At 29.3% G+C, this 26067-nt stretch overlaps 1 protein-coding gene across 1 annotated transcript in view; it reads left to right on the top strand.

Annotated features, from left to right (window-relative positions):
• Positions 1–26067, top strand: part of LOC129960531 (collagen alpha-1(XVIII) chain-like) — a 146250-nt gene that overhangs the window by 82252 nt on the left and 37931 nt on the right. Inside the window, exons 5-17 of the mRNA XM_056074024.1 lie at positions 779–871; positions 3485–3619; positions 7942–8004; positions 8761–8913; positions 11526–11717; positions 13633–13731; positions 14400–14543; positions 17342–17404; positions 18592–18723; positions 21255–21374; positions 22665–22685; positions 22768–22887; positions 24721–24745. Coding sequence (XP_055929999.1) covers positions 779–871; positions 3485–3619; positions 7942–8004; positions 8761–8913; positions 11526–11717; positions 13633–13731; positions 14400–14543; positions 17342–17404; positions 18592–18723; positions 21255–21374; positions 22665–22685; positions 22768–22887; positions 24721–24745 — 1360 coding nt within the window. The remainder of the gene's footprint in view (positions 1–778; positions 872–3484; positions 3620–7941; positions 8005–8760; positions 8914–11525; positions 11718–13632; positions 13732–14399; positions 14544–17341; positions 17405–18591; positions 18724–21254; positions 21375–22664; positions 22686–22767; positions 22888–24720; positions 24746–26067) is intronic.

The following is a 26067-nucleotide window of genomic DNA, read 5'->3' as shown; positions in this document are numbered from 1 at the left end:
TGTAATGAATAAAAAAATCATCTGAATAGATTTGGTTCTTAATTACTTTACATAAATATTCATATTTTTTTCAAAATTAAAAATGTATATGGTTTTGATTTAATGCATATAGGATTTATTCTTCTTGAAAACAAAATCACTTTATTCATTTGCTGTATAATTAAATTTCTCCGTCAGAAAAAGCTAAGTTAATCATTTTGGTAAATGCATCCTTCTACAGAATTGAAAAATGTTGCTAAATTAAGGAAAGTTGAATTCCAGATACACTTGCGTATTTCTTCTCCATTGATACTTAAGAAATTGCAAACATACTTATATATGAATGTGTTCATTGAAAAAAACAAACTCCCTGACAACATCTTTGTTTTTATCTTCATTCTCCTCCTTTTTTACTTCAGTGAATGCTATTAAAATCAAAACTTTACGTGCCAAATCAAATACAGAATGACAGAAAATATGAGTTTTGTTGCATTTAGAATTACATCATAAGAGAAATAAGATATTTAATTGTTTTAATTAAAGTCAAATATTTACTCTTAAAATGTAAAGAATGTTGCAGCTTTTTATGATTTTGAACTATGGATAGCAAAATGGGAACTAACGTTAATTATTCGCTTTCTTTCTCTGATTTGGAAAGAGGAAACTTCTAGAGATCAAATCATTAAAACTTAAGAGACATGCACACCATCCAGTTGAATATTTCCTTTATTTATAGAGTGACTCAAATAACAAGACATCGAATAAGACGTTAAATTCATTTTCTTTCTGTCTTTTACAGGGCGATTGCTCATGGATTGGGAATCCTCGCTGGAAAAGAACTGACAAGAAAGAAGACTGGATATTTCCAGACATAGGTTCTGGAGAAGGACCGGTAAGTTAATTATACAGAGTAGTATGGATGATTTTAGACATAGTAACCCTTGTGATACATGTTGAATTGATGTACATTCTTTATGTTGCCTTGTGATACATGTTGAATTGATATACATTTTTTATGTTCCCCTGTGATACATGTTGAATTGAGGTACATTATTTATGTTCCCTTGTGATACATGTTGAAATGATGTAGATATATAATAATATATAATATATAATAATTTCCATATAAGTAATATATAATATATTTCCAGGCATAGGTTCTGGAGAAGGACCGGTAAGTTAATTATACAGAGTAATATGGGTGATTTTAGACATAATAACATTTGTGATACATGTTGAATTGATGTACATTCTTTATGTTCCCTTGTGATACATGTTGAATTGATGTACATTCTTTATGTTCCCTTGTGATACATGTTGAATTGATGTACATTATTTTCCCCTGTGATACATGTTGAATTGAGGTGTATTCTTTATGTTCCCTTGTGATACATGTTGAAATGATGTACATTCTTTGAGATAGATGTTGAATTGAAGTACATCCTTATGTTCCCCTGTGATACATGAATTTAAGAACAACATCTTGTTGCAAAAAGTTGAATTATCTCAAGCTACGTTAACTTTAAATTTACTACATTAAAAATGTATTTGACGACCTTAAAGAAAATCCAAAACAAAAAAAATTTAACTTGATCTTGGGCAAAAGATTTTAAAAATATTTCATGAAAAAAGAAAGCGACTATATATAAAGCCTAGCTTTCATTTCCTAGAGGGATTCCGAATTATTCCCATGGTTTTAAACTCGCACTTTTCGGATTGATTGATTCGGCATAGCGGTTTCAGCTCTGATGTCTTGCATCTATCTTTAGTGATAGATGAAACAATTATACATAAGCATGTAGTTTGCTTAGAATATGCAGTGTACTGAGCTATTTTTTTCAAGTTCGAGTAAACGATAAAAAAGGCAGGAGTAGAGAATAAAAGGGTTCGATTGGGGAAAATTATGTACACATGTGGTTACTTTTCGACATAATATTCATGAAGATCTAAGCATTTGTCAATGGTGGACTAGATTTCCCATTCCTTTTTCGAAGATCGTTGACGCAATTGATGTGAGATGGACTTTAACATTCTTTGAAAAGTCAGGAAGAACTTTGAGTTTCCTTTTTAAAAAAGAACATGGAGTAGGAATGGCAAAGTTCTTCGATGAGGAGGATCGGAAATCTAGTCCATTGGTATGACAAATGCCCGAATCTTATGTCGATAAGTAATCATACGTGTATGTAATTTTTGGTAATGAATTCATTTCCTTCTCTTCTCTTAACATTTTTACGACCTAACGAAATTTGGAAGGAATAAAGGCCATTATATTATGATTTACTAATCATATTGCCAAATCATGATTTGAGTACAAATCTCTGAAGAATCAATACTATTAAAAGAGTAATCAATTCCTATGCCATTTTTACAGTGCAGCTTTAACAAACTATCACCATTTTACTCTTTCAAAATCTAATTAAGACAAACAATAATAAAACAATAATTGCTGAATATCAAACAAGATAGAATACTGCAACAAAAGGCTTGTTGCAGCAAACTGCTTTCTGGACTGGAAAATTTAATAAAATTTAAAATAACAAGGATTGCAAGGGAAATTTAATATCAAACAAATATACATCAGCATAGGAAGGAGTGTACAAATCTGCATCAGCATCAGGAATCAGCATCAGGAAAAAGCATATATAGCTTGCGGATATATAGAAGAATCAATTGAACCTACCATTTTCAAATGTTCCGTATGGAAAAATAAGAGAAATTTGTTGCCAGAAACTTGGAAAAAATATCAAAAACCTTATATTCACTCCGCTCTTTTGTAAACATGCTAAAGATGTTGTTCGCCTAGCCATGACAACTAAGCTCAATCAAAGAGATCAACTTCACTAATTCCTTCTCTGACTTATTTATTTGTATTATTCACTTGAATTTACTTATTTACTTGTTTTTATTTATTTTTAAATTTTTTTATTAATTAACTTAAAATTATTTTCTTTTATTAGTTTTGATTATTTATTATCTTCTGCTGTGTATGTATTCTTATTAATATTTTCTTTTTACTTTATTGATTTTTTTTATTTTTTTCATATATTGTTACTTATTTTAGTTATTTATTTGCTGATGTGTATGATATTTCTTATTTTGTTTATATTCAATGCAATACTTAATTTTTCTGTATATATTAAATAAATAAATATAATAAGCTTATTAATAAATAATTCTATATACAAAAAGAATTCTCTTTACAATAAGCACATTCAATGCGTCCATTATGTATGTGCTTTATGCTTTTGAGTCTTATATTGAAGGAATTTTATATTTCCTCTCTGATATTTCCTCTCTGAACTGCATATTTCTGATATTTCCTCTCTGAACAGCAGGTCGGGGTTTCTTGATTGAATAGCTCAGAATTTTTTTTTCATTGTTATTATTTTATAGGATGGTTATACTATAACTCTGCAGACAGCAATCGAGTTGAAATCTCAGAACAAGGTTACTAAAATCTAACTGAACTAAATTTTCCACTCTTCAATTTTTCATTTTCTTTCAGTCCTCTGATTTTATCCTGCCACTGGAATCTCAGGATCCTCAGCAATGCGTCTGCAACATATCCGCCTTGGACCTTCCACCAGGACCATCAGGACAAGACGGAAGAGATGGACTGCCTGGAATGCCTGGACATCCAGTATCGAAATTTAATTTTTCGGTTTACTTTTTCTTAAGATTACTTTTTTTTCCGATTAAATCACAGCTCAAAATAAGATGAAGATAATGAAAGCATTCAAATTTCACGTCTATTATCAATCAGAAATTAGTTGAGCATATTCAGAGCCAACTAAGGAGTGATCTCGCCAAAGCATTCTTGCATATTCTCTAAAATAAATGTCCTCCTACTATCTTCCCCATAAAAGGAAGAATCGGATACCAGGACAAGGTGTAAGAATAACAATACAAGTGGAATGTCTCTCATAGAGGGGAAAAATATCACACGTGATCATTTTATACTTGAAACTGTAATGAAGAAAACCCAGTATACATTTTGGAAACTTTCTTTCAACTGATTGAAACGAAGATTTGTAGCAACTACATATTTGTGACCTTGTTACTAAACCTCTTTAATAACAAAATACAAACCTCTTAATTACAAAACCAAATTTCAGTTATCTGTCTCATTGTGTTTTAGAATTATCGTGTTTACATGCATACGTTCCCACATGAGGATGAAAATCTTCAGCCAGGGTGGTTGGTTCTCTCCACCTGAATGGGTACAGAAATGGTGGGGATCGAGTACCTCCTTCCGATGACGGGACGTGCTTCCGACGGGAACGGTGGTGCCCTGGCCGGTAATAGCCCTTAGGATTCAACCTTAGTTCTCTCCAAAGCTGTCGGGGGGGGGGCAGTAGTTCAAATTTAATCCGAATGGCTTTAATTATGCTGGCAAAGTAGCTTTTTTGTGATTACATGCATACGAATGTACAGATTGACAGACGAGGGTTGATGGGCTTATTGACAAAATTTGATATGAATTTATACTTTAGATGCTAAAACTTAGAAATAGATTTTAACCAGACAGTGTTTTACATTTAATAGTTACAGCATTCTTTCGATTTCAGACTGATAGACAAATTTCCTATAAATTATTTTCACACAAAGTTTGATAAATATATCTTTAACTTAATGTAAAAATCCATTCCAAATTCCATTCTTCTTGCTTGAAATAATTTTTAATCATCATGTTCACAGGCAGAGAAACATTATTCCAAAATGATTTTTTCGGATTCTAGAATGAGATACGTAAAACGAAGATTCATCAAAATCTCGAATTCGAGATTTTTTCTTTTTGAGGTTTCAATATTTTCTCTTTATACTACTTTGTGTGCGAGAAAGTAAAAAACGGTAGGTGTAACTTTTCTCTGAAAACAGTTACTTCCGACCACAAGGGGAAACTCGTTACTGAATAGAAAATAAGTTTTATCATCTAACTCAAATAAACAATTCACGTGGAGATAAAACAAATGAAGAATAAAACGTTTTTGCAAATGAATTCAACGAGTATTTATTTTTATTTTTGTCAAATGGAATGCAAGCGTAAGAGGAACAAAAACGTGTTTATCTTCCATCCTGCTTCAAAGCTTAAGAAAAAATTAAATGGTTCTAATTATACTTTATTCAACTGAAGTGAATAGAAATGCATAAAGGTCAGTACTAATAGTTTTGAAAGTCATCTAAAAATTGTTATGGAAATAGTAATAAAAATTAGTATTTTAGCTGAATATTTTTTAGAAATATTGAAGCATTCTTAGAGAACCCTTTCTTCAGATATATGGAAATATTAATAGATTCGTAGTTTAAAATTTCTCTCTTTTTTTTTAGAATAATTTTTTGGAATCTCTTTTAGAACAACTGTGTTTCTTCGTGAAGAAAGTAAAGTATATTAGAACTGAATAGTGTGGATAATAAATGAAAAAGAATGAAATATTTATAAAAAATCTGAAATTAGTAAGTGTTTTTCCGCAACATTAACAATAAACAGTAAGTGATGGTTTGAGAAGTAATAAAATAAGAATTAAGAAGCTCTTTAGGCGTTCTTTCGATTAGTTGCAGTTATTCTACTTTTATGTATGATATGTCTTTCATGGAATCTAGCATCAAACCTGTGACTGTCTGGCATCGAAGCAGCGCCTCTATCAGCAGACTACTGTATCTGCGGCATATATATATAAAAAAAAAACTTAAATACATGCCATGATGTTACCATTAACCCAATCTAATTAACGAAATAAATGTCAAAATGAAAGAAAGTATATTACAGCAATTACAGCAATTTTATTAACTTAAACTATTCTGCAGGTCATCCTGAACAAGACATTGAATCCCCTTACTAATGTCGAAGGTGATAAGGGGTAGAGAAAGTGGAAATTCAAACTTTGGTTTATTCCATGTTAATAAAAGGCTATTCAACTGAGGGGAAATTTATATAAAAGGTATCAGCTTTCATCGTGGCACATAGCTAATTACTAAACTGTGAGAGATAGACGGACAGTTCCTGTTCAATCAATACTTTATGACGGGACGAATTATATTTTATGTTTGATTCATTGGCATATTTCTATGCGAAATATTATTTGTGATACATTTGCTTAAAACATAATTCTATTGGATAGAATATTTAGTAAAATATTCCTACTTACTAAATTGCCATTCTTCTGCGTCTAAAAATGATCGAGTTAAGAAGGGCTAAAATCACTATTTTAAACGAATTTTTCAACTAAATTCGTTGCCTCGAAAGAGACTGCCAAAAATTGTTTGAAAATTGAAATTATTCAGTACTTTGTTACTTTTTTCAGTCCTGAAAATATATTTGCATACGATAAGTATTTAGCTTAAACAACTAAACAGTTTTTCCTAAATGCGTCTGATAGGACGAGCAGATTGAACAGAAAAATAAAGTGTTTAACGTTTTCTGGAATAAATGTATTGATGCAAGTAATATAAAATATTATTCTTTTCACTATTTATAGCACCGCATAAGACCATAAGTACAGTTTAATTAGAACATAAATTTAGAAATATGCTAATAAAAATTTAATTTAATTTAATTCTAAATAAATTTTTAAAATTTGAAAACATATCTTACTTTTTAGCAAATTTTTCTTCAAAAAATTTAAATGGGAGCGAACGTTTTGGCGCATTGTAAGGGCTACGGAAAATAATAGTGCACCATAATTAAGTATCATTTCTTTTAATGAAAATCAGCTACTTTGTTACCATGTGAAACTGTAAAATAACTTTTTTAGAATAGGATTTTTCTTCTCGTTTCGAGAATTCGAGAAGATACAAGAGTACTGAATGCAGTTTTCGGCAATTTTGCTAAAATACTATTTTACTAAGTCTAAAAGTAGGTTTATATCAAAGTACTATCTGACTATGCCTACAAATAAATTTATATCAAAGTATTATTTGACTTTGTCTATAAATAGATTGATATGGAAGTATTACTTAGCTCCTTTTACAAATCAAAGTAGTTTTAAATCAAAGTACTTTGATTATGTCTACAAGATGGTTTATATAACAGTATTATTTGAGTATGTTTGTAAGCATGTTTATATAAAAGTAATTAATATATATAAAAGTATATATATATATATATATATATATATATATATATATATATATATATATATATTATCAAATTTAAATAATATTCTTTCTATCTTTAATAGCCAAGGCAATGTAGAAAATTAAAATTTCGATCCTGAACCATTTTTTCTCATTTGGAGTTGAAAGATACATTTACAAATTTGGCTGAGATTTCAAATTTCTAACAAATTTACATTCATGTTATATAATTTTTTGAAAGAGAGATGGTTCAATTTCCAATGCAATGATAGCAGATATACAGAAATTTTCATAAATACATGTCAGGAAAATAATTATAAGAGGTAAACCTGCTAAAAGGAATGGTCCTAAAATGAGGTGAACACCTGCGGGTGTAGCTTTCCTAAAAATTTCCTCCATACTTCCATTCAAACATGATATTCTACCTATACCGGCATAAAAATTGTGAACCTTAGAAAAGTTCGTTAATGCTACGAGTGCTCAATTTTTTATTTTCAGAATCCTATATATGATTGTTTTATACTTTATAATATACTGAAGAAAAACAAGTATGCATTTTGTATGACTTTCATTCGACATAATAAAAATAAAAATGAAATGATGCAGAATTAAAACTTTAGCAATAAATCACATATTAAATTTTATTTATCTCGTATCAAAAACTGATAGGGATAATTCCAAATTGTATTGTATAAAAAAAGCATCTTTCGAATTCAGAGAAATTTGAAAACTGAAGATTCATTAATATCAGTTACTGAAATTTTTGACTATTATTTCGCATGTAAGAAAATAAGCAAGAAATCAATATTTCACTACTGAGATTTATTACTAAATTTTTCTGTGTTTTTCCATGCTTTGTTGAAAAATTATTATTATTACTTTTTAAAGGGAATGCCAGGTCCACCCGGAGAAATAGGATTACCAGGATTACCAGGACCTAAAGGTGAGAAGGTAAGAGAGTGTGGTAGCATTTCAACTATGAGATTCTAATAAATTTTTTGTTATTACATACTTTATCATTGGCTTTTTTTGTTATTATAAGTGTATAGTTAATTATGAATTCTTACCTATTTTACAAGTTGACTGAAAGTATTGTTCACAATAATATTTTATATTTTGCTCTGCATATTTTTTTCTGGTTAATATTGTGATTAAGTGACTTTCATAATTATAAATAAAAGGAATGCTTTTTCAGTTTTTTTATTTGATTAACCTTGATAAAAGGTCCAATTTATTATTTCAAGTTCGTTTTATGAGTATACTAACTAAAGCTGTTAAATTTTTGTAAAACAAACTTTCTGCATAACCTTATAAATGTGCATATACAGCACTCAACGTTTAAGTTTGACCTGGCTTTAATTTTCACAACACCTGTCGAAGACCTAAACTTTCAATTGCAAAAGAAGAAAAAAAACATTTCAATTGAAATGTAATTTCATGTTTTGGTGTTACTGGAAGTAAAAAAAAAAAATCGATTTTCTAAAAATGGAAAAAGTGAAAAGAATCTTTTTACGAATGTTACAAAACGATTGATGTTAGTTCCACGAAAATCCTCCTTTGATTGTCACATATGTTATAAATATTTATATTATGATACTTATAAGAAAATCAGTAGTTTATTTTCATTTTTAGATGGTTGAAATAATCAAATGATTTAAGATAAAACGCTCAAAATTAATCTTTTTTTTTTTGTACATTCACACACAGGGTGCAACTGGAGCCACGGGTCTTCCCGGTCTCATGGGATTGAAAGGCGAACCTGGTCTGGATGGCATTCCCGGAGCTCCCGGTCCAAGAGGTCTCCCGGGCCCTCCAGGGCCACCAGCATCGGCTACTTCTCATAGAGGGAGTATTTTTGATGTGAGTCTATTAAAGTACCTATTTAATAAGTCTAAATAATTGATAAAATAGAAGAAGTATTAAAAAAGACTGTTCTGCTAAATAATTTATAAAAATTATGTAGTATTAAACGAACGTCATTCTACCTGTCATTGCAGTATGTTAGAAGAAGAACAACCGGCCAAATAATTGATAAAATTGCAATAATGTTAAAATGTTGCAATAGTTAAATAATTGATGAAATTGCAATAATATTAAAAGAAAACATTCGAAGAAAATTGTAACAGTGTTAAAAGAAATTCAATCTGCTAAATAACTGATAAAAATGCAATAGTATTAGGAGAAAATTAATTTGCTAAATAATTGATAAAATTACAATGGTGTTAAGAGAAAAATCAATCTAATAAATAGTTGATGAAATTGCTGTCGTTTTAGGAGAAAATATTCTTTCTGAATAATTCATGAAATTACAAAAGTATTAAAAGGAAATTAATCTGCTACCTTATGCTTTATAAAAATAAAATTATAATACTTGTGTAAGATGAAAAATACCTAGAAATGTGCAACTATTTCATTTCTACACTCGATACATACCGAGACCATTCGCAGCCCCCCCCCCCAGTGGCAAAATGGGGAACTTAGTCACAGTATATTTTTTTAATTTATAGTGTTCTCAGTTAATGTAGAAATCATTCACATGCTCATCTAATGAATCTAGTCTAAATATAGCCAAAATGAAAATAAATAAATAAAATTTCTACGAAATACATAATGTAGCGTCTTATTTCAAAAGTGATTAAACGGTTCTAAAATTTAATTATTTCAAGAGAAAAGGTTAAGTAAATAAAAATGAAAGAACAGATACATTTATTGGCAACATCATGTAAAAATTGATCAGGAAATTCCAGAAACTACCCGTATTTTATTTTTCTATGTTTTATTTTCATGTTTAATCTTTATTTCGGTAGCGGCTCTGTGAACTTTTATTTTTTCATTTAGTTCTTAAAAACTGTTTTCTTAAATTGCATTTTATTAGTGGTGTTATTTATTCACATAGAATTACAGGGATTTTATTTAGAGTTACTAAATATTAGTTAATTATATTCAGGAATTAAAAAAAATAAGATTTGCGATCGAGTTCCTGCTGCACATACGTCTGGTCAGAATCTCTTCTGGAGCAATCTAAAATATCTAAGTTCAATCACAATTAACCAGCAGTCATTAATCTTCCCAGAATTCTCGCACCCAATTTCGGGGCATCAACAATCACAAGTGTTCGTACAATCGGAAGAATACTTTTAGAAAATTGAAACATATGTTTGAAGTAATCAGCATACTTTTCCTACCAGCTTAAATCCGCTGAAAGAATATGTTTAAACACGAACTTTTAAAAAGTTATAATGTCTTGCTCTTAATATTTTATTTTTAAGACAGAATAAATGAGTGAAACTTATTGTGTAATACTATGCAAGTATATATTCTTAGCAGTAACACCATTTTTTATTATCGGTGTAACAATAACAAAACTGTGGGATCGCTGAAAATTTTAATGTTGGAATTCAAATTTTGCTTGACCTTTATTAATCGTTGTAATTGTTACCTGAAAAGTTTGAAATCCGATATTCTATAGAATGCTGAAAACTAGCCGGCAAATTATGAAACGATTAATATTTCAAATATTTCACAAGTATTCTATAGAATGCCAGATTTCAAACCGGGAAAGCATGAAAAGCATCTCTAATCAAAACAGAGAAATGCATCCCTGTTTTGCTTTTTTTTTTATCTCTGTTTAAAATATGGATGAATGTGGGTAATTATGTCTATGTGGTGGCGCTCTACAATCTAGACCGCTTGATTAGAACCATACAATTGTCTGGAATGTACTTTAAAATTGTAGAAATGTGACTTCAGAGCGAGTTTTTTGAAATTACAATTATAATTTTAATTGATTAAAAACTAAGCAAAATATTTTAAAATATTCTAAAATACTGCAGCACAAAAACATTTTTATATTATCTCAGAACTCAAAAAAATATCTTTATAATAGTACATATTAATTCGCAGTATAATTTTTTCCAATTTTTAATAATTTTTTTTAAAAAAAATTAAGTATGTTTTCCAACAATATATTTTACACAAAATAAAAAATAAAAAAGAATTTAACTTGTACGAACTCGTTATGATTGCGTGAAAAAAAGATATTATCTTTTATGAATACGTTGCCTTCAAGCTTAGAAAAACGCAAATTAAAACATTAGGTTAACTCTTACTGTAAACGAAATCTGGAAAAGTGTAGTTTTTAGCGAATGACTGTGCAATGTTAAATAAATATGAAACAATATTTAAAAAAAAATAAAGGCAAGAAAAAGGTTTTTGTGACTTTTAAAATATCTATATTATATCAATTATTCCGTGTTATTTAATGCAATATAATATTACTTATACATTATTTTAAAAACAATCGACTCATTAGTTTTTTAAGATAAACAATTCACATTTGACTTTTTTATTCAATTTAATTTTGAAATATTTTAACACATTCTGAATCAAGAAAAACATAGGAATGAATGCTTATCAAAAATATTAAGAGTATATTTAAAAGTAATAAAAAAATTAATATTATATTTTTCCAGCTTGATGACACCTTTGGTGGGGGAGTGTATGGTGCTCCTGGTGACGGACCTTTCACTTCGTACCTCGGCCGTCCAGGTCCACAGGGAATACCAGGATCGCCCGGTGTCCCAGGACCTAGAGGTGAAAGAGGATTTCCTGGACAAAAAGGAGACAGAGGAGATCTAGGACCTCGAGGTTATAAAGGAGATAAGGTATGCAAAATCAATGCAATGTGATTTATGATAAATATTCGCTTGTATTTTTTTAACTTTTATGTACAAATTTTAAAAAATTGTTTAGAAGAATTTAAAACCTCGATTCCGAAGCATCGTAGCATGGTGTTCGTTTTCTTTTGTCTTTGTTTGGATTGATTCTATTATCTGTTAAAATTCCTGCATAACAATTTTTACACTAAGCAAACGATATAAAGGATTATTATTGCATTTAGAAACCATAAGGTGTTTTGTTGAAAATTTTAAAAATAATTCGTTCATTAATATATTGTTATATTTTAAAATATTTTATTTTTCAGCTTTACATTATTTTTATATCATTATATTTTAAACTTTATAAAATTTTACTCTTTATTATATCAGTGTTAATGCGCGTACGAAAAGGTTTTTACTAATGCGGCGATAAAAACAATAAAAAGTATTACAAAATATAGTTGAAATTTGAATTTGTTTGAAACATAGTTTGTAGTTTGTAATAAAAGTTTAATTTAAATGTAAAAAACTTTATCTGAGAAATAACTATGGATCAAATTTAATTCGCTTTAGGTCCAACAGTTTGCTCTATACAGCGCACGGAAAGGTTTTCAAATTCCTCATAGTGCATGATGCAATTTGAAATGTCATATAGCTTAAAGGCTTGATCATGATATTTGATATTATATGATCCTACAAAATATGTAGCAGTTTTTTTTAACTTTTACATATGAATTTCTTGAATAGGAATTTTATGTGTGAATAACTTTTATATATGAAGAATGAGACAAAAATATATGATTTCCTAATGATTCTTTTCCCCTTTGATGGGATAGATATTAGCTTCCTTTGTAAAAATTTTTTTTAATTAAAAACTTACCAATCCTACAAATTCTGAGTAAATTTAGTATAAAACTACTTTTGTTCTGTATTATTGCCAACAAAATAAATTTCAAAGTTTTTGCACTGATCAGTGCAAAAATAATCTTAAAATGCAATAAAGTGTGTTAAAATGCAATAAAGTAAGTAAAGTTAGCAACTATGATAATGACTCCTTTTGGGGGGAAAACATTACTTTTTTTTCTTAGAGAAAGAATTCTGAAAGAAATCAATTTATAAACTTGATCCATCCCATAAAGAAAAAATAAATCTGGAATAAAGCATTCATTCTAGGTGATTTTCAACAAAATAAATTTTTAAAGTGCTTGCAATAATCAATACAAAAATCACCTTTACTTAAGGCAAAGTAAAGGGAGTCAATAAGAATGGCAATGAATCCTTTTGAAAAAAAGTATTTTTTCTTTAGCAAAATTAATAATATATATTTATATATTATATAAATTATAAATATTTTTATATAATATAAATTATATTTATATAAATTACATCAATGCCTTTGTAATTATTCCAGAATTGCTGTATTATTTCTTAAAGAAGAAAGTTTATAGGAATTAAACTTTTTAGAATCATCAATAGTAAGTTCTGTATCGCTAAATTCCTCAATAGAAAAATTCAATCGAATGGTGAAGAATATAAGCGAAATTTTAAAAAAATTTCCTTCAATAACCAAAATTAACATAAAATTATATATGAAAGCAAAATTAAAATAAAAAAATCGTATTATTCTTTGCTGATTTTTTTTTCTTTCACGACATCCATATATTAATTATTATAAACTAAATTGGAGGTGATAAAATTTCTGAATTAAAGACTGAAAATAACGTTCAAAATTAAATTATCTGAATTATTTTTAGCTAACACATTATACGTTTTAAAATATGTTTTACTATATTCACTCGTTATTTCAAAATCGGTAAACAATTTTTTAATGAAAAAAAAAAAATCGATAGTTTTTTTTTTTTTTCTAATCTTGCATGGAAAGAAAATTTCATTTTACTTATGAAAGATATTTTTCTTTCAGGGCAGTCCTGGCGAGAAAGGAAGCAAAGGCGAACACGGCATACCAGGAGCTCGAGGAATAGCCGGTATCCCTGGGCATGACGGTATCAAAGGAGCGAAGGTATTTGTGATTGATATATTGCCCTTTTGTTATTGCTGTGTTACTACCATATGAGTTGATGAAGATTTTAAGTCTTCATCACATTATTGTAAATTTGAAATGACAGGCATACATCCATGATCTTGTCATGACCGAAAACTGATTTACAATTCATAAGTGGGTCGCGATATTCAATTTGGAAACCTTACATTATATACAATGTTAATATATTTAAGGAAATACAGATTTATAAAAATAAAATTTGAATGTGTAAGCGGATATATTTCGTATTATAGGAAGTCGCAATATAAGGTCTTTATTATTGGTTTATTAAGGTCTTTATTAAGGTCGCATTATTGGTCTAATTTATAGAAATACTAACACGTATATAATTTATAATTGCATTGTTCCTTATAATAAGCTATTCTTTTTAACTGTCCCTTTTGTTGATCGTATTTAAATGGATATGCATTGACTTTTCCAAACAAAAAAGAACTAGTCATTAAATGTTGAATTTATAGTACTATTTATCGATATGTATCAGAATCAATCAAAAATTTCCGTCGTGTTATTCAAAATTACTTTATATGTAAATTCATTATTTCGTATGCATTATTTTACTTTATTCTGAAACTTAGAAAATAGAGCAGTTCTGAAAATTGTATAATCACTGTTATTAATTTGTCAAGGGTGAGCAAGGTGTTCCAGGCGTGGGACTTCCAGGTCCTCGAGGTCCACCAGGACCACCAGGCCCTATCGGCTATTACGGTGTGAGTAAAGAATTCTCGCCCCTTCAGCTGGAGAATGAAGACTCAACAGTCATCATTTCTAAGGTAAAAAAGGATTCTTTTCATATAATTACCGATGACGCAAACTTTATTACTTAAATCTGTAATATTGCTACGAATAATATATCTGTAATATTGCTTCTTACAAATCTGTATTATTGTTATAAGGAATGCTGGAAGAATGCTATGTCAAAAGACAATCCCCGGTCTTGGTTATCATTTGGCAAAAGATTTGGTGGGAAAATGGAGGTTCTGGGAAATATAAGAAATTTAGTGATATCTCTTGTAGTAGCTAAGATCCACTGATCCTTCTAAGAAATTCCATACCCTGTTGACAGGCTATAAAAATGAAAAGTTCTCGCGATGAGTCAATTCTCTTTTTTCGAATGCTGATCGCAGAGCAATCTCGTTGTGATCTCTTTTTATCTAGTGCTTGGCTATCTGGTTTGTAATTTTAGTGTCTACCATCACCATTCTTTTGGTATTCCCTTATTTTGTTTTCCGATTTGTGCTTCATGTTTTTCATGGAATAAAGCGTTGTTGTCCATTATCGAGCTTGTTGAACTTTTCGTCAAAGACAACCAGTGGACAATTTTTGTTGCTTTTTTAGTCTCAAATTTAGGTATTACTTTTATAGTTTTCTCTGTTTTAGAATTTAATTAAGGTGTATTGCTTTTAAGCAATGCATCATATTTGTCTTCTAAAATATTATGAGAATAAAATTGAAACTTTTCTATTCTGAATCTTTTACCATTTGCTGGGTCTCTCTACGTGGCTCCTCATATTTGAGAATAAGAAACTTCCGGTATGGTGGTTGGTTCTCGCCATCGGTGGATACAGAAAAAGATAGAGGGTTGCTCCTTTCTTCAATGACGGTACTTACTTCCCAACGGAAAGATTCTACCGTGACCGGTGATGGCTCGTAGGACTCAACCACAGTTTCCGCCAGTTACTGTTGCGACGGTCCTGTCATTCAGTTTTTTCCGTCTGCCTCTGAACGGGTCGAAGGTTTAAGGCTGTCGTTTGCTTGACTTGTCTCATGCCAATTCATGGTTTTTCTACAAAACAGTTTCGAAAGCTTATGGTCATTTCTCAGAGATATTTCTTCAAATAAAGTTTATAGTAGAAATTGCAAGGTCATAATGCAAATTAGATAGCAAATATACTATTAGGCATGAAAGATCTTGAGAAAATATTTAAGAAGAAACTCTGGCAAAAAAGTTGAGATGTATTCTTATGGGCCATTTCATAATGCCAAGGTTCTAATAATGTCCTTGTACAAAATGTATAGAGATGATAAGACAAATAATACTATGCATAGGATTGTTAGAACCACACAGCGTGCTTATTTGGTTTATAATAATGGCTACATACTCAAAGCGAGTATTTAAGTAGATTTCATCTAAAAAGCATGATGGTTCATGCTATCTAAAGCTGTTCGATTGAACCAAAAAGGACATTCTATATGTACATAAAAAGATAAAGCACAAATTCTAAAATTGATACAACGTAATAAAATGTGGAATATGTAATTTTTAATAAAATACCCAATTTTTTCCAAAATATTTAACTTTATATATTTTAAACTAAATAATATATACTCAAATTTTTCATTATCATAAGTATATCTTCTATTTCAGATTGATTTTGTAATAAGTTTTATTATTTGTGTTGTAAATTTATTTTTTTAAAGCATTTTGTGGAAATACCTCAACATAATTCTTAAAATTCATCTGTAATGGGTGGTAATGCTCTATATTTAACTATTTAAATCTGGTACCAGAACCCAATCTCCATTCAAACATGTGCTCTCTCATCAAGAATTACAAGCAAAACGTTTAGTTAAATAAATCCTTTAATTAAAACATTGCTGATAAGTATGAGGTCAATAACATGATAGAATAAAGTAAATGTTAGTTCAGAAAAACACACAATTAGACGACAGCCTTCGGATCATAATCATCACATTCTTGATCTATTTAGAAAAGAAGATTGAAGCAGCTCTCTGGATAAATTGGAACTGCGAACTCTGGAGGAAAATCCTAGAAACTCTCGACAAGAATAAACTGTCTAAAGAACCGAGGTATTGTGAAATTCAGACTACTTGGACAAATTGGAATTACGAACTATAGAGAGAATTCATGGTGAACTCTCTACGAGAACAAGCTGCTTGAAGAACCCAAGAATGGTTAAATTCAACACTACATGGGCAAATTGGAATTGCAAACTATAATGAAAACTTACGGAGAACTCTTTACGAGAACAAACTACCTGGAGAACAGCTGAATAGTGAAATTTGAACTGCGAACTATAGAGAAAACTCATGGAGAACTCTCAACGAAAACAAACTGCCTGAAGAACAGATGAATGGTGAAATTTGGACTACTTGGGCAAATTGGAATTGCGAACTATATTCATGGATAACTCTTTGCGAGAACAAATTGCCTGAAAAACTGAAGAATGGTAGCTTATATATCAGATTTAAGAGCATCTCTTTACCTTGATTCTTATACGAGAACACACCCTTCTAATGCCCCGGGAATTTAATATTATAGAATGTTTTCAAGGAAATATTTTTTCTCAACTGTAGTCCAATATTACCCATTGGCAACAAACTTCTCATCAGCACTAAATCATATTGAAGACAAAATATGGTTTTTGAAGCATTTTTTCAATAATTTATTCAAAAAATAAAATGCCAAAAATAAATTTTCAGTCTTTTTTTAAAAATTGTTATTCAAAATGTTCAAGAAATTAAATTTCGATTCAAAGGTAATTATATAGAAAATATTATATTTAAAGATATTCTTTACTGATTTACTTTTTCTTTGATATTAAATTAGGGAGACAAAGGAGAGCGAGGAGAGGATGGGACACCAGGGACGCCAGGTTTGAAAGGAGAAAAGGTTCGTTTATTTTAGTATTTTAATTATTCTAATTTTTTGTACTATTTAATTAGATAATACTGTTACGAGACAGTAAATTTTATTCCCTCACTAATCTGAATATCTAAAATATTCTGTATTAACAGACAATAGCATTTGATATCAGCAATTAAATACGTACCTTCTGTTGTTTTTAAAAGATTCGATATATTAAAATTTAGATATTAATAAAGGATTGATATATCCAGGAATTATTCCGCTTTAGTTGCTAAACAATTATCAGCAATTTATATTTTGGGAAATAAGTTAAAATATTTTTAATTTAGACTTCATTTATAAGTATTAATTCGTAAATACTTCTTTCGAAGTATTGATTCAGCGAAGTTCGATTGCAGAGAACAACATATGCATAATAGACATCATAATATTCTACATTTTTTTGTAATGGCTAACGCCAAAATTGAGCTAACGGTTATTGGAACATAAAATATTGTTTTTAGTTTATACAGCTCAAATTATCCAATAAAGCCAAAATCATATGCATATTTTAGTGAAATATGGGCATGATCTAGTATAAAAATTACGAAGAGAAACGACTATACTTGGATCTCAATTAGGAAACAGGCAAAAGTAGCCAAATGCCAAAGAAGCCTACAACTTTGAGGCACTCGCACCAAGATTTCTTTTGTGATATTCTCAAGTTATTTAATTTCCTACTTTCGAACAAGTCACTTTTCTACTTTTGAATTTACAAGTGCTGCGCTTTCGAACTTTTTCAAATGAAAGTCAAGTAACGTTGAAATTTTAGAACTTTATTCTTACAACCTTCTCGAGCAATGAAACTTTTACAAACTATGCGTTATAATTTTGAGAGAATGTCTAGCTTTGTAACTTAAATAATGCCTGATAGTTTTATTAAATGCTGTTTAGATTTTATTAGAATAGTTTTTGAATTTTTTTTATTACGATGTTTGATAACATTTTTAATTTTATTTTTGCACTTGACTACCTACTACTCTTATGCTGTTCAGTTTTGTGATACTATTGTATGAGAATTGCTTAAATAGAGATAGAGTTAGTATCAATAAAAAAAATCAGTTTATTGATCTATGAATGGTTTATGAATGGTTTAATACACCTTATTTGTGTTGTAAAAAAGAAAGTACGCTTATTATCATTTAAACCATTTTGGTATTTTTCCGTGATAGGGAGACAAAGGTGACACCGGTATGGATGGAATGCCGGGACCGACTGGACCGAAAGGGGACACTGGTGATCAAGGACCAATCGGTCCACCAGGACCGGTTTCACACATTGCTCCGGACGGGACACTCATCATTGTAAGAATTCGTGTGTAAATATGTGTAGTGTATATAGATAAATATGCGTATATAGATATGTGTATATAGATAAATCTGTTTATATAGAAATGCATATATAGATAAATGTATATATAGATATACTCTGTTTATATAGAAATGTATATATGTGTGTATATAGATATATATGAGTATAGATATGTACAGCGTGTATAAACATGTGTTTATAGATATCTATAGTGTATGTAGGTGTGTATATATAAATATTTATAACGTGTATAGTTGTGCGTATCCAGATATATATTAGATGTGTATAGTATTCTTGTATGTGGGCTTATAGGTATGTATGTATATATATATAGGCTGCATTGTTGTGTGTACAGATATGCATATAAATATGAATAGTGTCATTTGTGTTGTTGTTTGTTGGCAATTTGTGACACAAGTCGGTGTATTGGTTAAATTGCACCAAACATTTGATCAAAAGAAGTAGTAGAATTTAAAAAGTCCGATTAAGAGAATAAACATTGATAAAAGTAAAAAAGCAGCAAGAATACAAAATTTCAGATAACAGAATATTATACAGGTAATAAAAAAGAATTACCCACTGCAAAATGTATAAGATAAAAAAGGGTGAAAACAAAATAGAGAGTTATATGTGTGCCAAATATCCAAATATTTGTTATATAATTTGTGAACACTGTGTATGGATAGATGCTTTTAAAATGTAAATGTTGAAGAAAGCAACTAATACAAATGTTTTTTGTATAAGATTCCTTAGCTTTATAGCTTTAAAAAAAGATTGAATTTACTCTCACCAAAGATTCAAAGTGAATTTTCCAGTTCAGTGTAAATAATAAAAATAACTCTAGTTGTTATAAATGCATTTAAATAATATTGAGCTATTTATGATAGCATTTAATTTTTTTGATCTATTGCGACAAATTTAAAGAAAAATCCTAAATGAAACACTTTTTTTTTGTCTTAAACCTAAAATAAACAAACATAAGACGTAATGTAAACCCAAATAAAATTTTGGGAAATAATAAAATTATAGAAATAAAATTTATAGAAGTATTTATCCTACAATGTTAAAAAAAAGTTACATTTTCAGAAAAAGTGGTCTTAAAAGGTATTTAGTTGTACGCTGTATACTACTCGTGGCTATACAGCTGTATGATCAAAAGTATTCGAACAGTTTCAGATTTATATTCTTTTTTCGAATTTCTTCAGAATAGATAAACAAACTATTTTTGAAATTATTTTTAAAAGACATGCTTAAATTCATATTTCTCATTGAAGATTTGATTATGAGGACATTTAGGTATCGACTTGAAATGGATGAAAAGATTTAGAGTCGCCCAGTTTCCCAGAAAATTTTCATTGATAGTTTTATTTGCTGTGAGCAATGATTATATGCATTTCCTAAAAATCTGCAACTACGTTTTAGAAAAAGTAAGTTTAAAAAAAAAAATTCCAAAATGTGGCATATTTTTTACCAACAACATTGAGAGATTTTAACGAAAGTATAGAAAACTTGCAGAACATGCTATGACAAAATGCCATTAAAATATTATATTAAAATTAAACGCCATGATTTTGCATAGAAATGTGAGTGTTTCTAGCAGTTTTTAACCGCCCATGTGCAAAACAAAACATAGTTTTTCTTTCATAACTTCATGGTCAGATAAATAAGGCAAGATATATAAAAATCCAAATTGAATATCAAAAAAGATAGAAAATCAAAATATCAAGTATAGAAAATAAAAAAATTTAGAAATATATGTCATCATTACAACAAACAGAAATTCAGCTGCTCTATACGATAGGCTAATGGGTATTTTTAAAACTTAAATCGCCTAATAAATGAAGAAAATTACATAAAAATTATAAATATGTTATCCTTGCAAATTTATAAATTAAATGCATAATTTAAATTGCAATAAATTATGTGTCATGAATAATATTAAATAACTAATCTTTTTCTTCGAATTAATGCGAATTAAAATATAGTCTTGGTATAATATAAATTCAATTATAATTCATCTAGTCTTTCTAGAATTTTTTTTTAAAAAATTTGTAAACCCGAAAGTGTTCAGATACTTTTGTTCATATAATTTTTTGATAATTTGAGTTTAAATTCATCTTGAAATCCTAAATTCCTTATATGTATTATGGATATCTTGCAGGAAACAAAACTTTATGTCTTAGCTTTTTCCTTCTTTTAAAAATGGATAAAATTGCAATATTCAAAGAATATTATTCACGCATTCTTTTATCAAGTGAAAGAAAAATATTTTGTTCAAAAAATATTACCTCTTTACTTTACTATTTCTGTAATCTTGCAGTATTCTGTATTGCTTCTTCTGTATTTCTGTAATCTTTGAGTACTGAATCAGAGACGGTTTGAATTTTATCTCTAGATAGAGAATAGAATTTGATTTAAAAAAACACTTTGTAAACTTCTAATCAAACAACTTTTGGAGACAGTTTTATTTCAATTTAGATTTTACATTGATGACCTTTTTTCTTATCCTAATCCTTATTTTCAGGAAGAAAAGGGCGAGAAAGGTGAGAGGGGGAGAAGAGGAAAGAGGGGTTATCCAGGACCACCAGGGCCTCCAGGTCCGCCAGGTGAGCCTGGAATTGTTCCCAATTTACCAGGATTCCCGGTAGGTTCAAATAATTAATTTTTTCTTGTTGAATTTATTTCAAACAATTTTTTTTAAAATTGCCAATTAGTATAAAAGTGTGCATTTTCTTACATTCATCTTGCACATATAGTATATGTATATAGATTACATATGTATATATAGGTGTTGTCCAAAATAATAGAAAACCCATGCAAAAAGAAGTGTTTTGCACCTTATATGGTGTGGTATCAACTTTGGAAGTTAAAACTGCCTTAACCTCCTTGAAATGGACATATACAAGTTCAGAAGAAGGAGAAATATAAAGGAATCTCCCTCTTTCTTTTCCAAACCACAGGGTCTCGGTGATGTTTAGTCCGGTGATTAGGCAGACAACGGAAGGTGTTTAATTGAATCCTCATGTTCCTTAAACCCTATTTGAATAGTTCGATTATGGTGAATCGGAGAATTATCATCTTGATAGGTGGAATCTCTAGACGGAAACAATATCTATCCCGTTGAATACAATTGGTCTGTCAAAAGAGTGATATAGTCGTTGCCAGTGAACCTGCCTATGTGAGGTACAAGGGTACTTAAACAAGACATATTTTCATTTATCTGTAGTCCAAGTTTAGTGGCCTTTGCACTTCTGTACGCACCTTTACATTTATCTCAAATGTTTTTGCAATCGCAATTCTGCTCCAAATATTTTATTTATACAATTCCTTTCAAACTCTATGGGCCGACACTGGGTTTTGTAGATGTTCTTTCAGCTCAGCACTCACTTTTGCTGCCGTGATTTTTCTTCTGGCGATCACAGTCCTCCTTAATGTCCGTCTGTCTCTCGCAGTGAGTTAGGTTTTTCCTTCCACAGTTCATTCTAGCAGATGTGTTTTTGCCATGATCATTGTATGCTGTCATGACCTTCTACACGGAGTCTATTGATACCCCCCCCCAACAGTTGTGCCACTGTGGTTCCCGATACTCCTACCAGACGTACTCCCATTATCTGCCATTTTTGGAACTCTGACAAGTCTCTCATTTTAGCTCCCCTCGAAGCGAAATTAAGCAGATTAAATGATGCATGCAGATACACCTTTGAGACTATATGCAACAATGTAGTACAAAAAAAAACAAACAAAAAAAAAACTAGTAGTCATGTATTTAATTTAGTCTTTCACTATTACATATGAAAGTCACTGTTTTCAGCGAGGCATTTTCATTATTTCGGGCAACACCTGTATATATACATATAGATTTATATAAGATGATGCTTTTTATTTTGCATATGTATATAACATGTTTTCTTTCATTTTCTATCATGCAAACAAGAATGAATTAGTGATCCAGCAGGTAACACAGAAAAACACTTTTTTATATTAAATTATTCTTTAACTATTAGTTTGGCATTTAATGCTTTTACTTTTATCAACAGGGTCGTCCGGGAACTCCAGGGCTTCCCGGACAGAAAGGTGAACCGGGAGAGGCCACTAAAGGTGAAAAGGGAGAAAGAGGGGAACCAGGACCTCCTGCTATGGGGAGTTACGTAAATCCGGTAAAAAAAATTAATTTTTATTTAATTTTTAGAATTTTTATATGATTTACAATCTAAATTGTCAAATATTTAAGACGATAACTGCAAATCTCAGGTATCATTAATATGCATTTAGAAAATGTTTAATCGAAGCTTAAATATTTCTGTAGTTTATAAACAGCTGTTAAAAGTAATATAAATATTAGACGCTCTCAGAGACAATCTGTTTATTCGCCATATGATTAATTCCTTCATAGTAAGTTTGATGAACTGTATCTTGTCACAAAACCAGCGGGGGTTGTTTCCTCCAAGCTTTCTTGCATACTCTCTCTAAAGGTGTTATCCTAGAAACGCCATACATGACATTCGTGTATAATAATTACAAATTATTAACCTTTTGGCGTGAACTTAGCATTTTTACTGAATCTATATTGTCGTCATTGGCGGGATTTTTGGTGAATTTTGGTGTTTCAGACGCGTTTTGCCAAACAGATGGAAACCGAAATTAAACACAAAACTACACTTGCAGTCACAAAATTCTATATCAACTTTGATATATTTATATAATTCAGTGCGTTTTTGAGTATCAGTGTCCTTCCTTCATATAAAATTGCAGACATTGGGCAAGACCGTGAAAGCCAAGAATTGTCAGATTTTAATTTTTAGAATCCTATATATGGAATTACGTGCTTCGTTTTGTAGGGAAAAAAATCCCTTTTCGTTACTGGTGAGCTTGTGATTTTTGGAGAATAATCGCTAACATACGGTTTTACACAAATACCAGAAAATCTAATATGAGCTTTTTTGACCAGTTGGAACGAAAAATTTGCCATAGAACTGCAATTATAGTCATAAAATCGCATTATAAATTCCATTATTTAAGTCGTTGCGTTTTTGAGTCATTGTATTTACATGCAAGAGAAAATACAGGTCAACAGATGGTCAGCTTCATAAACGGATCCCATTACAAATTTGATACTGAGAGAAGCATGTTAGAAGCTAAATTTGTGTACTAAATTTTAATTGTCTAGTTTTTTCCGTTTTGTTGTGATCCTGCTCATTTGCACTTGGACAACTAGAGAGACAGAAATTCTCTTAATGGATATTGTTCAAAATTGACAGAAATTGGTGTAAAGATTACATGCCAAATTTCATCCATTTAGCTCAAAGCATTTTTTATTTATAATGTTATATATAATTCCAAAACTATATTTTCCAGATTCAGGAAGATCTGGAACGCAGAAATTCATCAAAATGTCGGGATCTCTGCTTTATTATGTATGTAAATGTGATGCCATGAAAACGGAATGACCTAGATAAATAATATTTGTAATGTCACCTTCCTACTGGAATTATAGTTCTGTATTTGATTGGGATTTCAACCGTTGATAATAAGGCGTCTAAAAAGCAAATTCGCTTTTAACTACTATATTACAAAGCACAAACCGTTCATGTGCGGGAATCTAAATATAAACGTAAGAGTTTTCTTAATGTTACTCTCTTACTCAAATTCCCCAATTTTTATGTTGGGGGGAGGGGGAGGAGTAACATCTCCAAGAAAGTTCTGTAGAGACTACTTCCGGGTGTTTCTACTACAGAAAATAAATTTTCTAAACAATTTGAACTTATAAATTAATTTTTCTCACTTTTTCTCCCTCTATATTTGAATTAACCACTTGTTGAAGTAAATAATGATATGATTGTATATTTGATAATAATATAAATAATATAATAGTAATAATAAATAATATAATAGTAATAATAAATAATATAATAATGTAATAATAAATATATAATATAATAATTGATAATAATATAATAAAACAGTATAATAAATTCTTTTTTCTCTTTTAGGATGGCTTAGAAATCATTACAGAAAGTAAGAAAAATGAATATTTTTAAATTGTTTTTTATTTTTAAGTGGATTATTTAATGTTTCATATTTACACTATTTCATTCGAATTTGAGATTTTAAGCTTTGCAATTTACGTTAAAATGTAGTAGTATTTTATTTAAATATTAAATACTTTTTAGTTTTAGTGAAATAAATTAAAAATTAGAGTAAAATATTTTTATCATTACGAAGACTTTTATTTATTTAATAGAAACAAAACCACATTTTGATTTTGTCGATTATCTTGGAAAATAAGGGTTTTTTTGTAAGATTTCCCAGACAAATACATTACACAGTCATGATGCATTGATAGTTATATTGTTAATTTAATGTACTTAAAAGCCAAAATTTTAAATTTTTCTGTAGAAAAGGTTTCATTTAACAATTTACTTTACATTTTTTTTTTGGTCTTAATATCAGTTTTTCATTTCTTTTATAGAAAAAACAAAATAAACGATGGTCATTCAAATGTAATTTGTTTTGAATTTCTCTCGTAATTTATCCTATTTTGAGCATAGCCAGTTTTTACGAAAAACTTTTTTATTTTGAAATACTTTTTCTTAATTATTTTGAATGCATAGTTTTGATTTCATAACTTTATTTAATTATACTTTAATCTATGTTATAAACAAATTCTTAATGCAATATTTTTGATTTAATTTTATAAGCATATTTAATTTTATTTTAACCTATATTATAAACAAATGTTCAATTCAATATTTTTCACGATTTGATTTACCGATTTTATCAACAACTTTGGACATTAACAAATAAATAGTCGAGCATAAAATTTTATTCTACTCAGTTACCAGTTAATAAATTAATTAAAAATTTTCCATTTTGACGTGTTATATTACTTCGGTACCTAATATTTATTCAAAGTGTATACTCACTTTTGAGATGCAGTATGCTCTATATTTTTGCAATATTATTTCATTCTTTAAAATTAAAATAATAATGATAAGAGTTATTATGTTAATAACCAATTTAAAATTGTTACTTTAATTCGTGTGTGTGTTATATGAGGAAAATTCCTAAAAAGCACAATTTCCTATTTTGGAAATTAATATAAAATGAAAGAGTTTTACACGAGAGAATATAGTTAGTTTATTTAAATTAACCTCTTCGTCGTCCATAACGCGTCTAGCGCGTTCAAGTGACATTTCTGCTGGGCGGCCATAACGCACTTCAGACATTCTCTATATTTTTAAAACTTTTAAAACGTTTTGTAAATTTTTACTTGTTTGAGTTTTTATTTTTGTTTGTTCTAATGCGGCGAAAAACAGAGAAAACAGAAATTTTCGTGG

The sequence above is a fragment of the Argiope bruennichi genome, chromosome 2, assembly GCF_947563725.1.
Source record: "Argiope bruennichi chromosome 2, qqArgBrue1.1, whole genome shotgun sequence".
Lineage (NCBI taxonomy): Eukaryota > Metazoa > Arthropoda > Arachnida > Araneae > Araneidae > Argiope > Argiope bruennichi.
The sequence above is the reverse complement of the archived record's forward strand: the minus strand, read 5'-3'. Positions and strand labels throughout refer to the sequence as shown.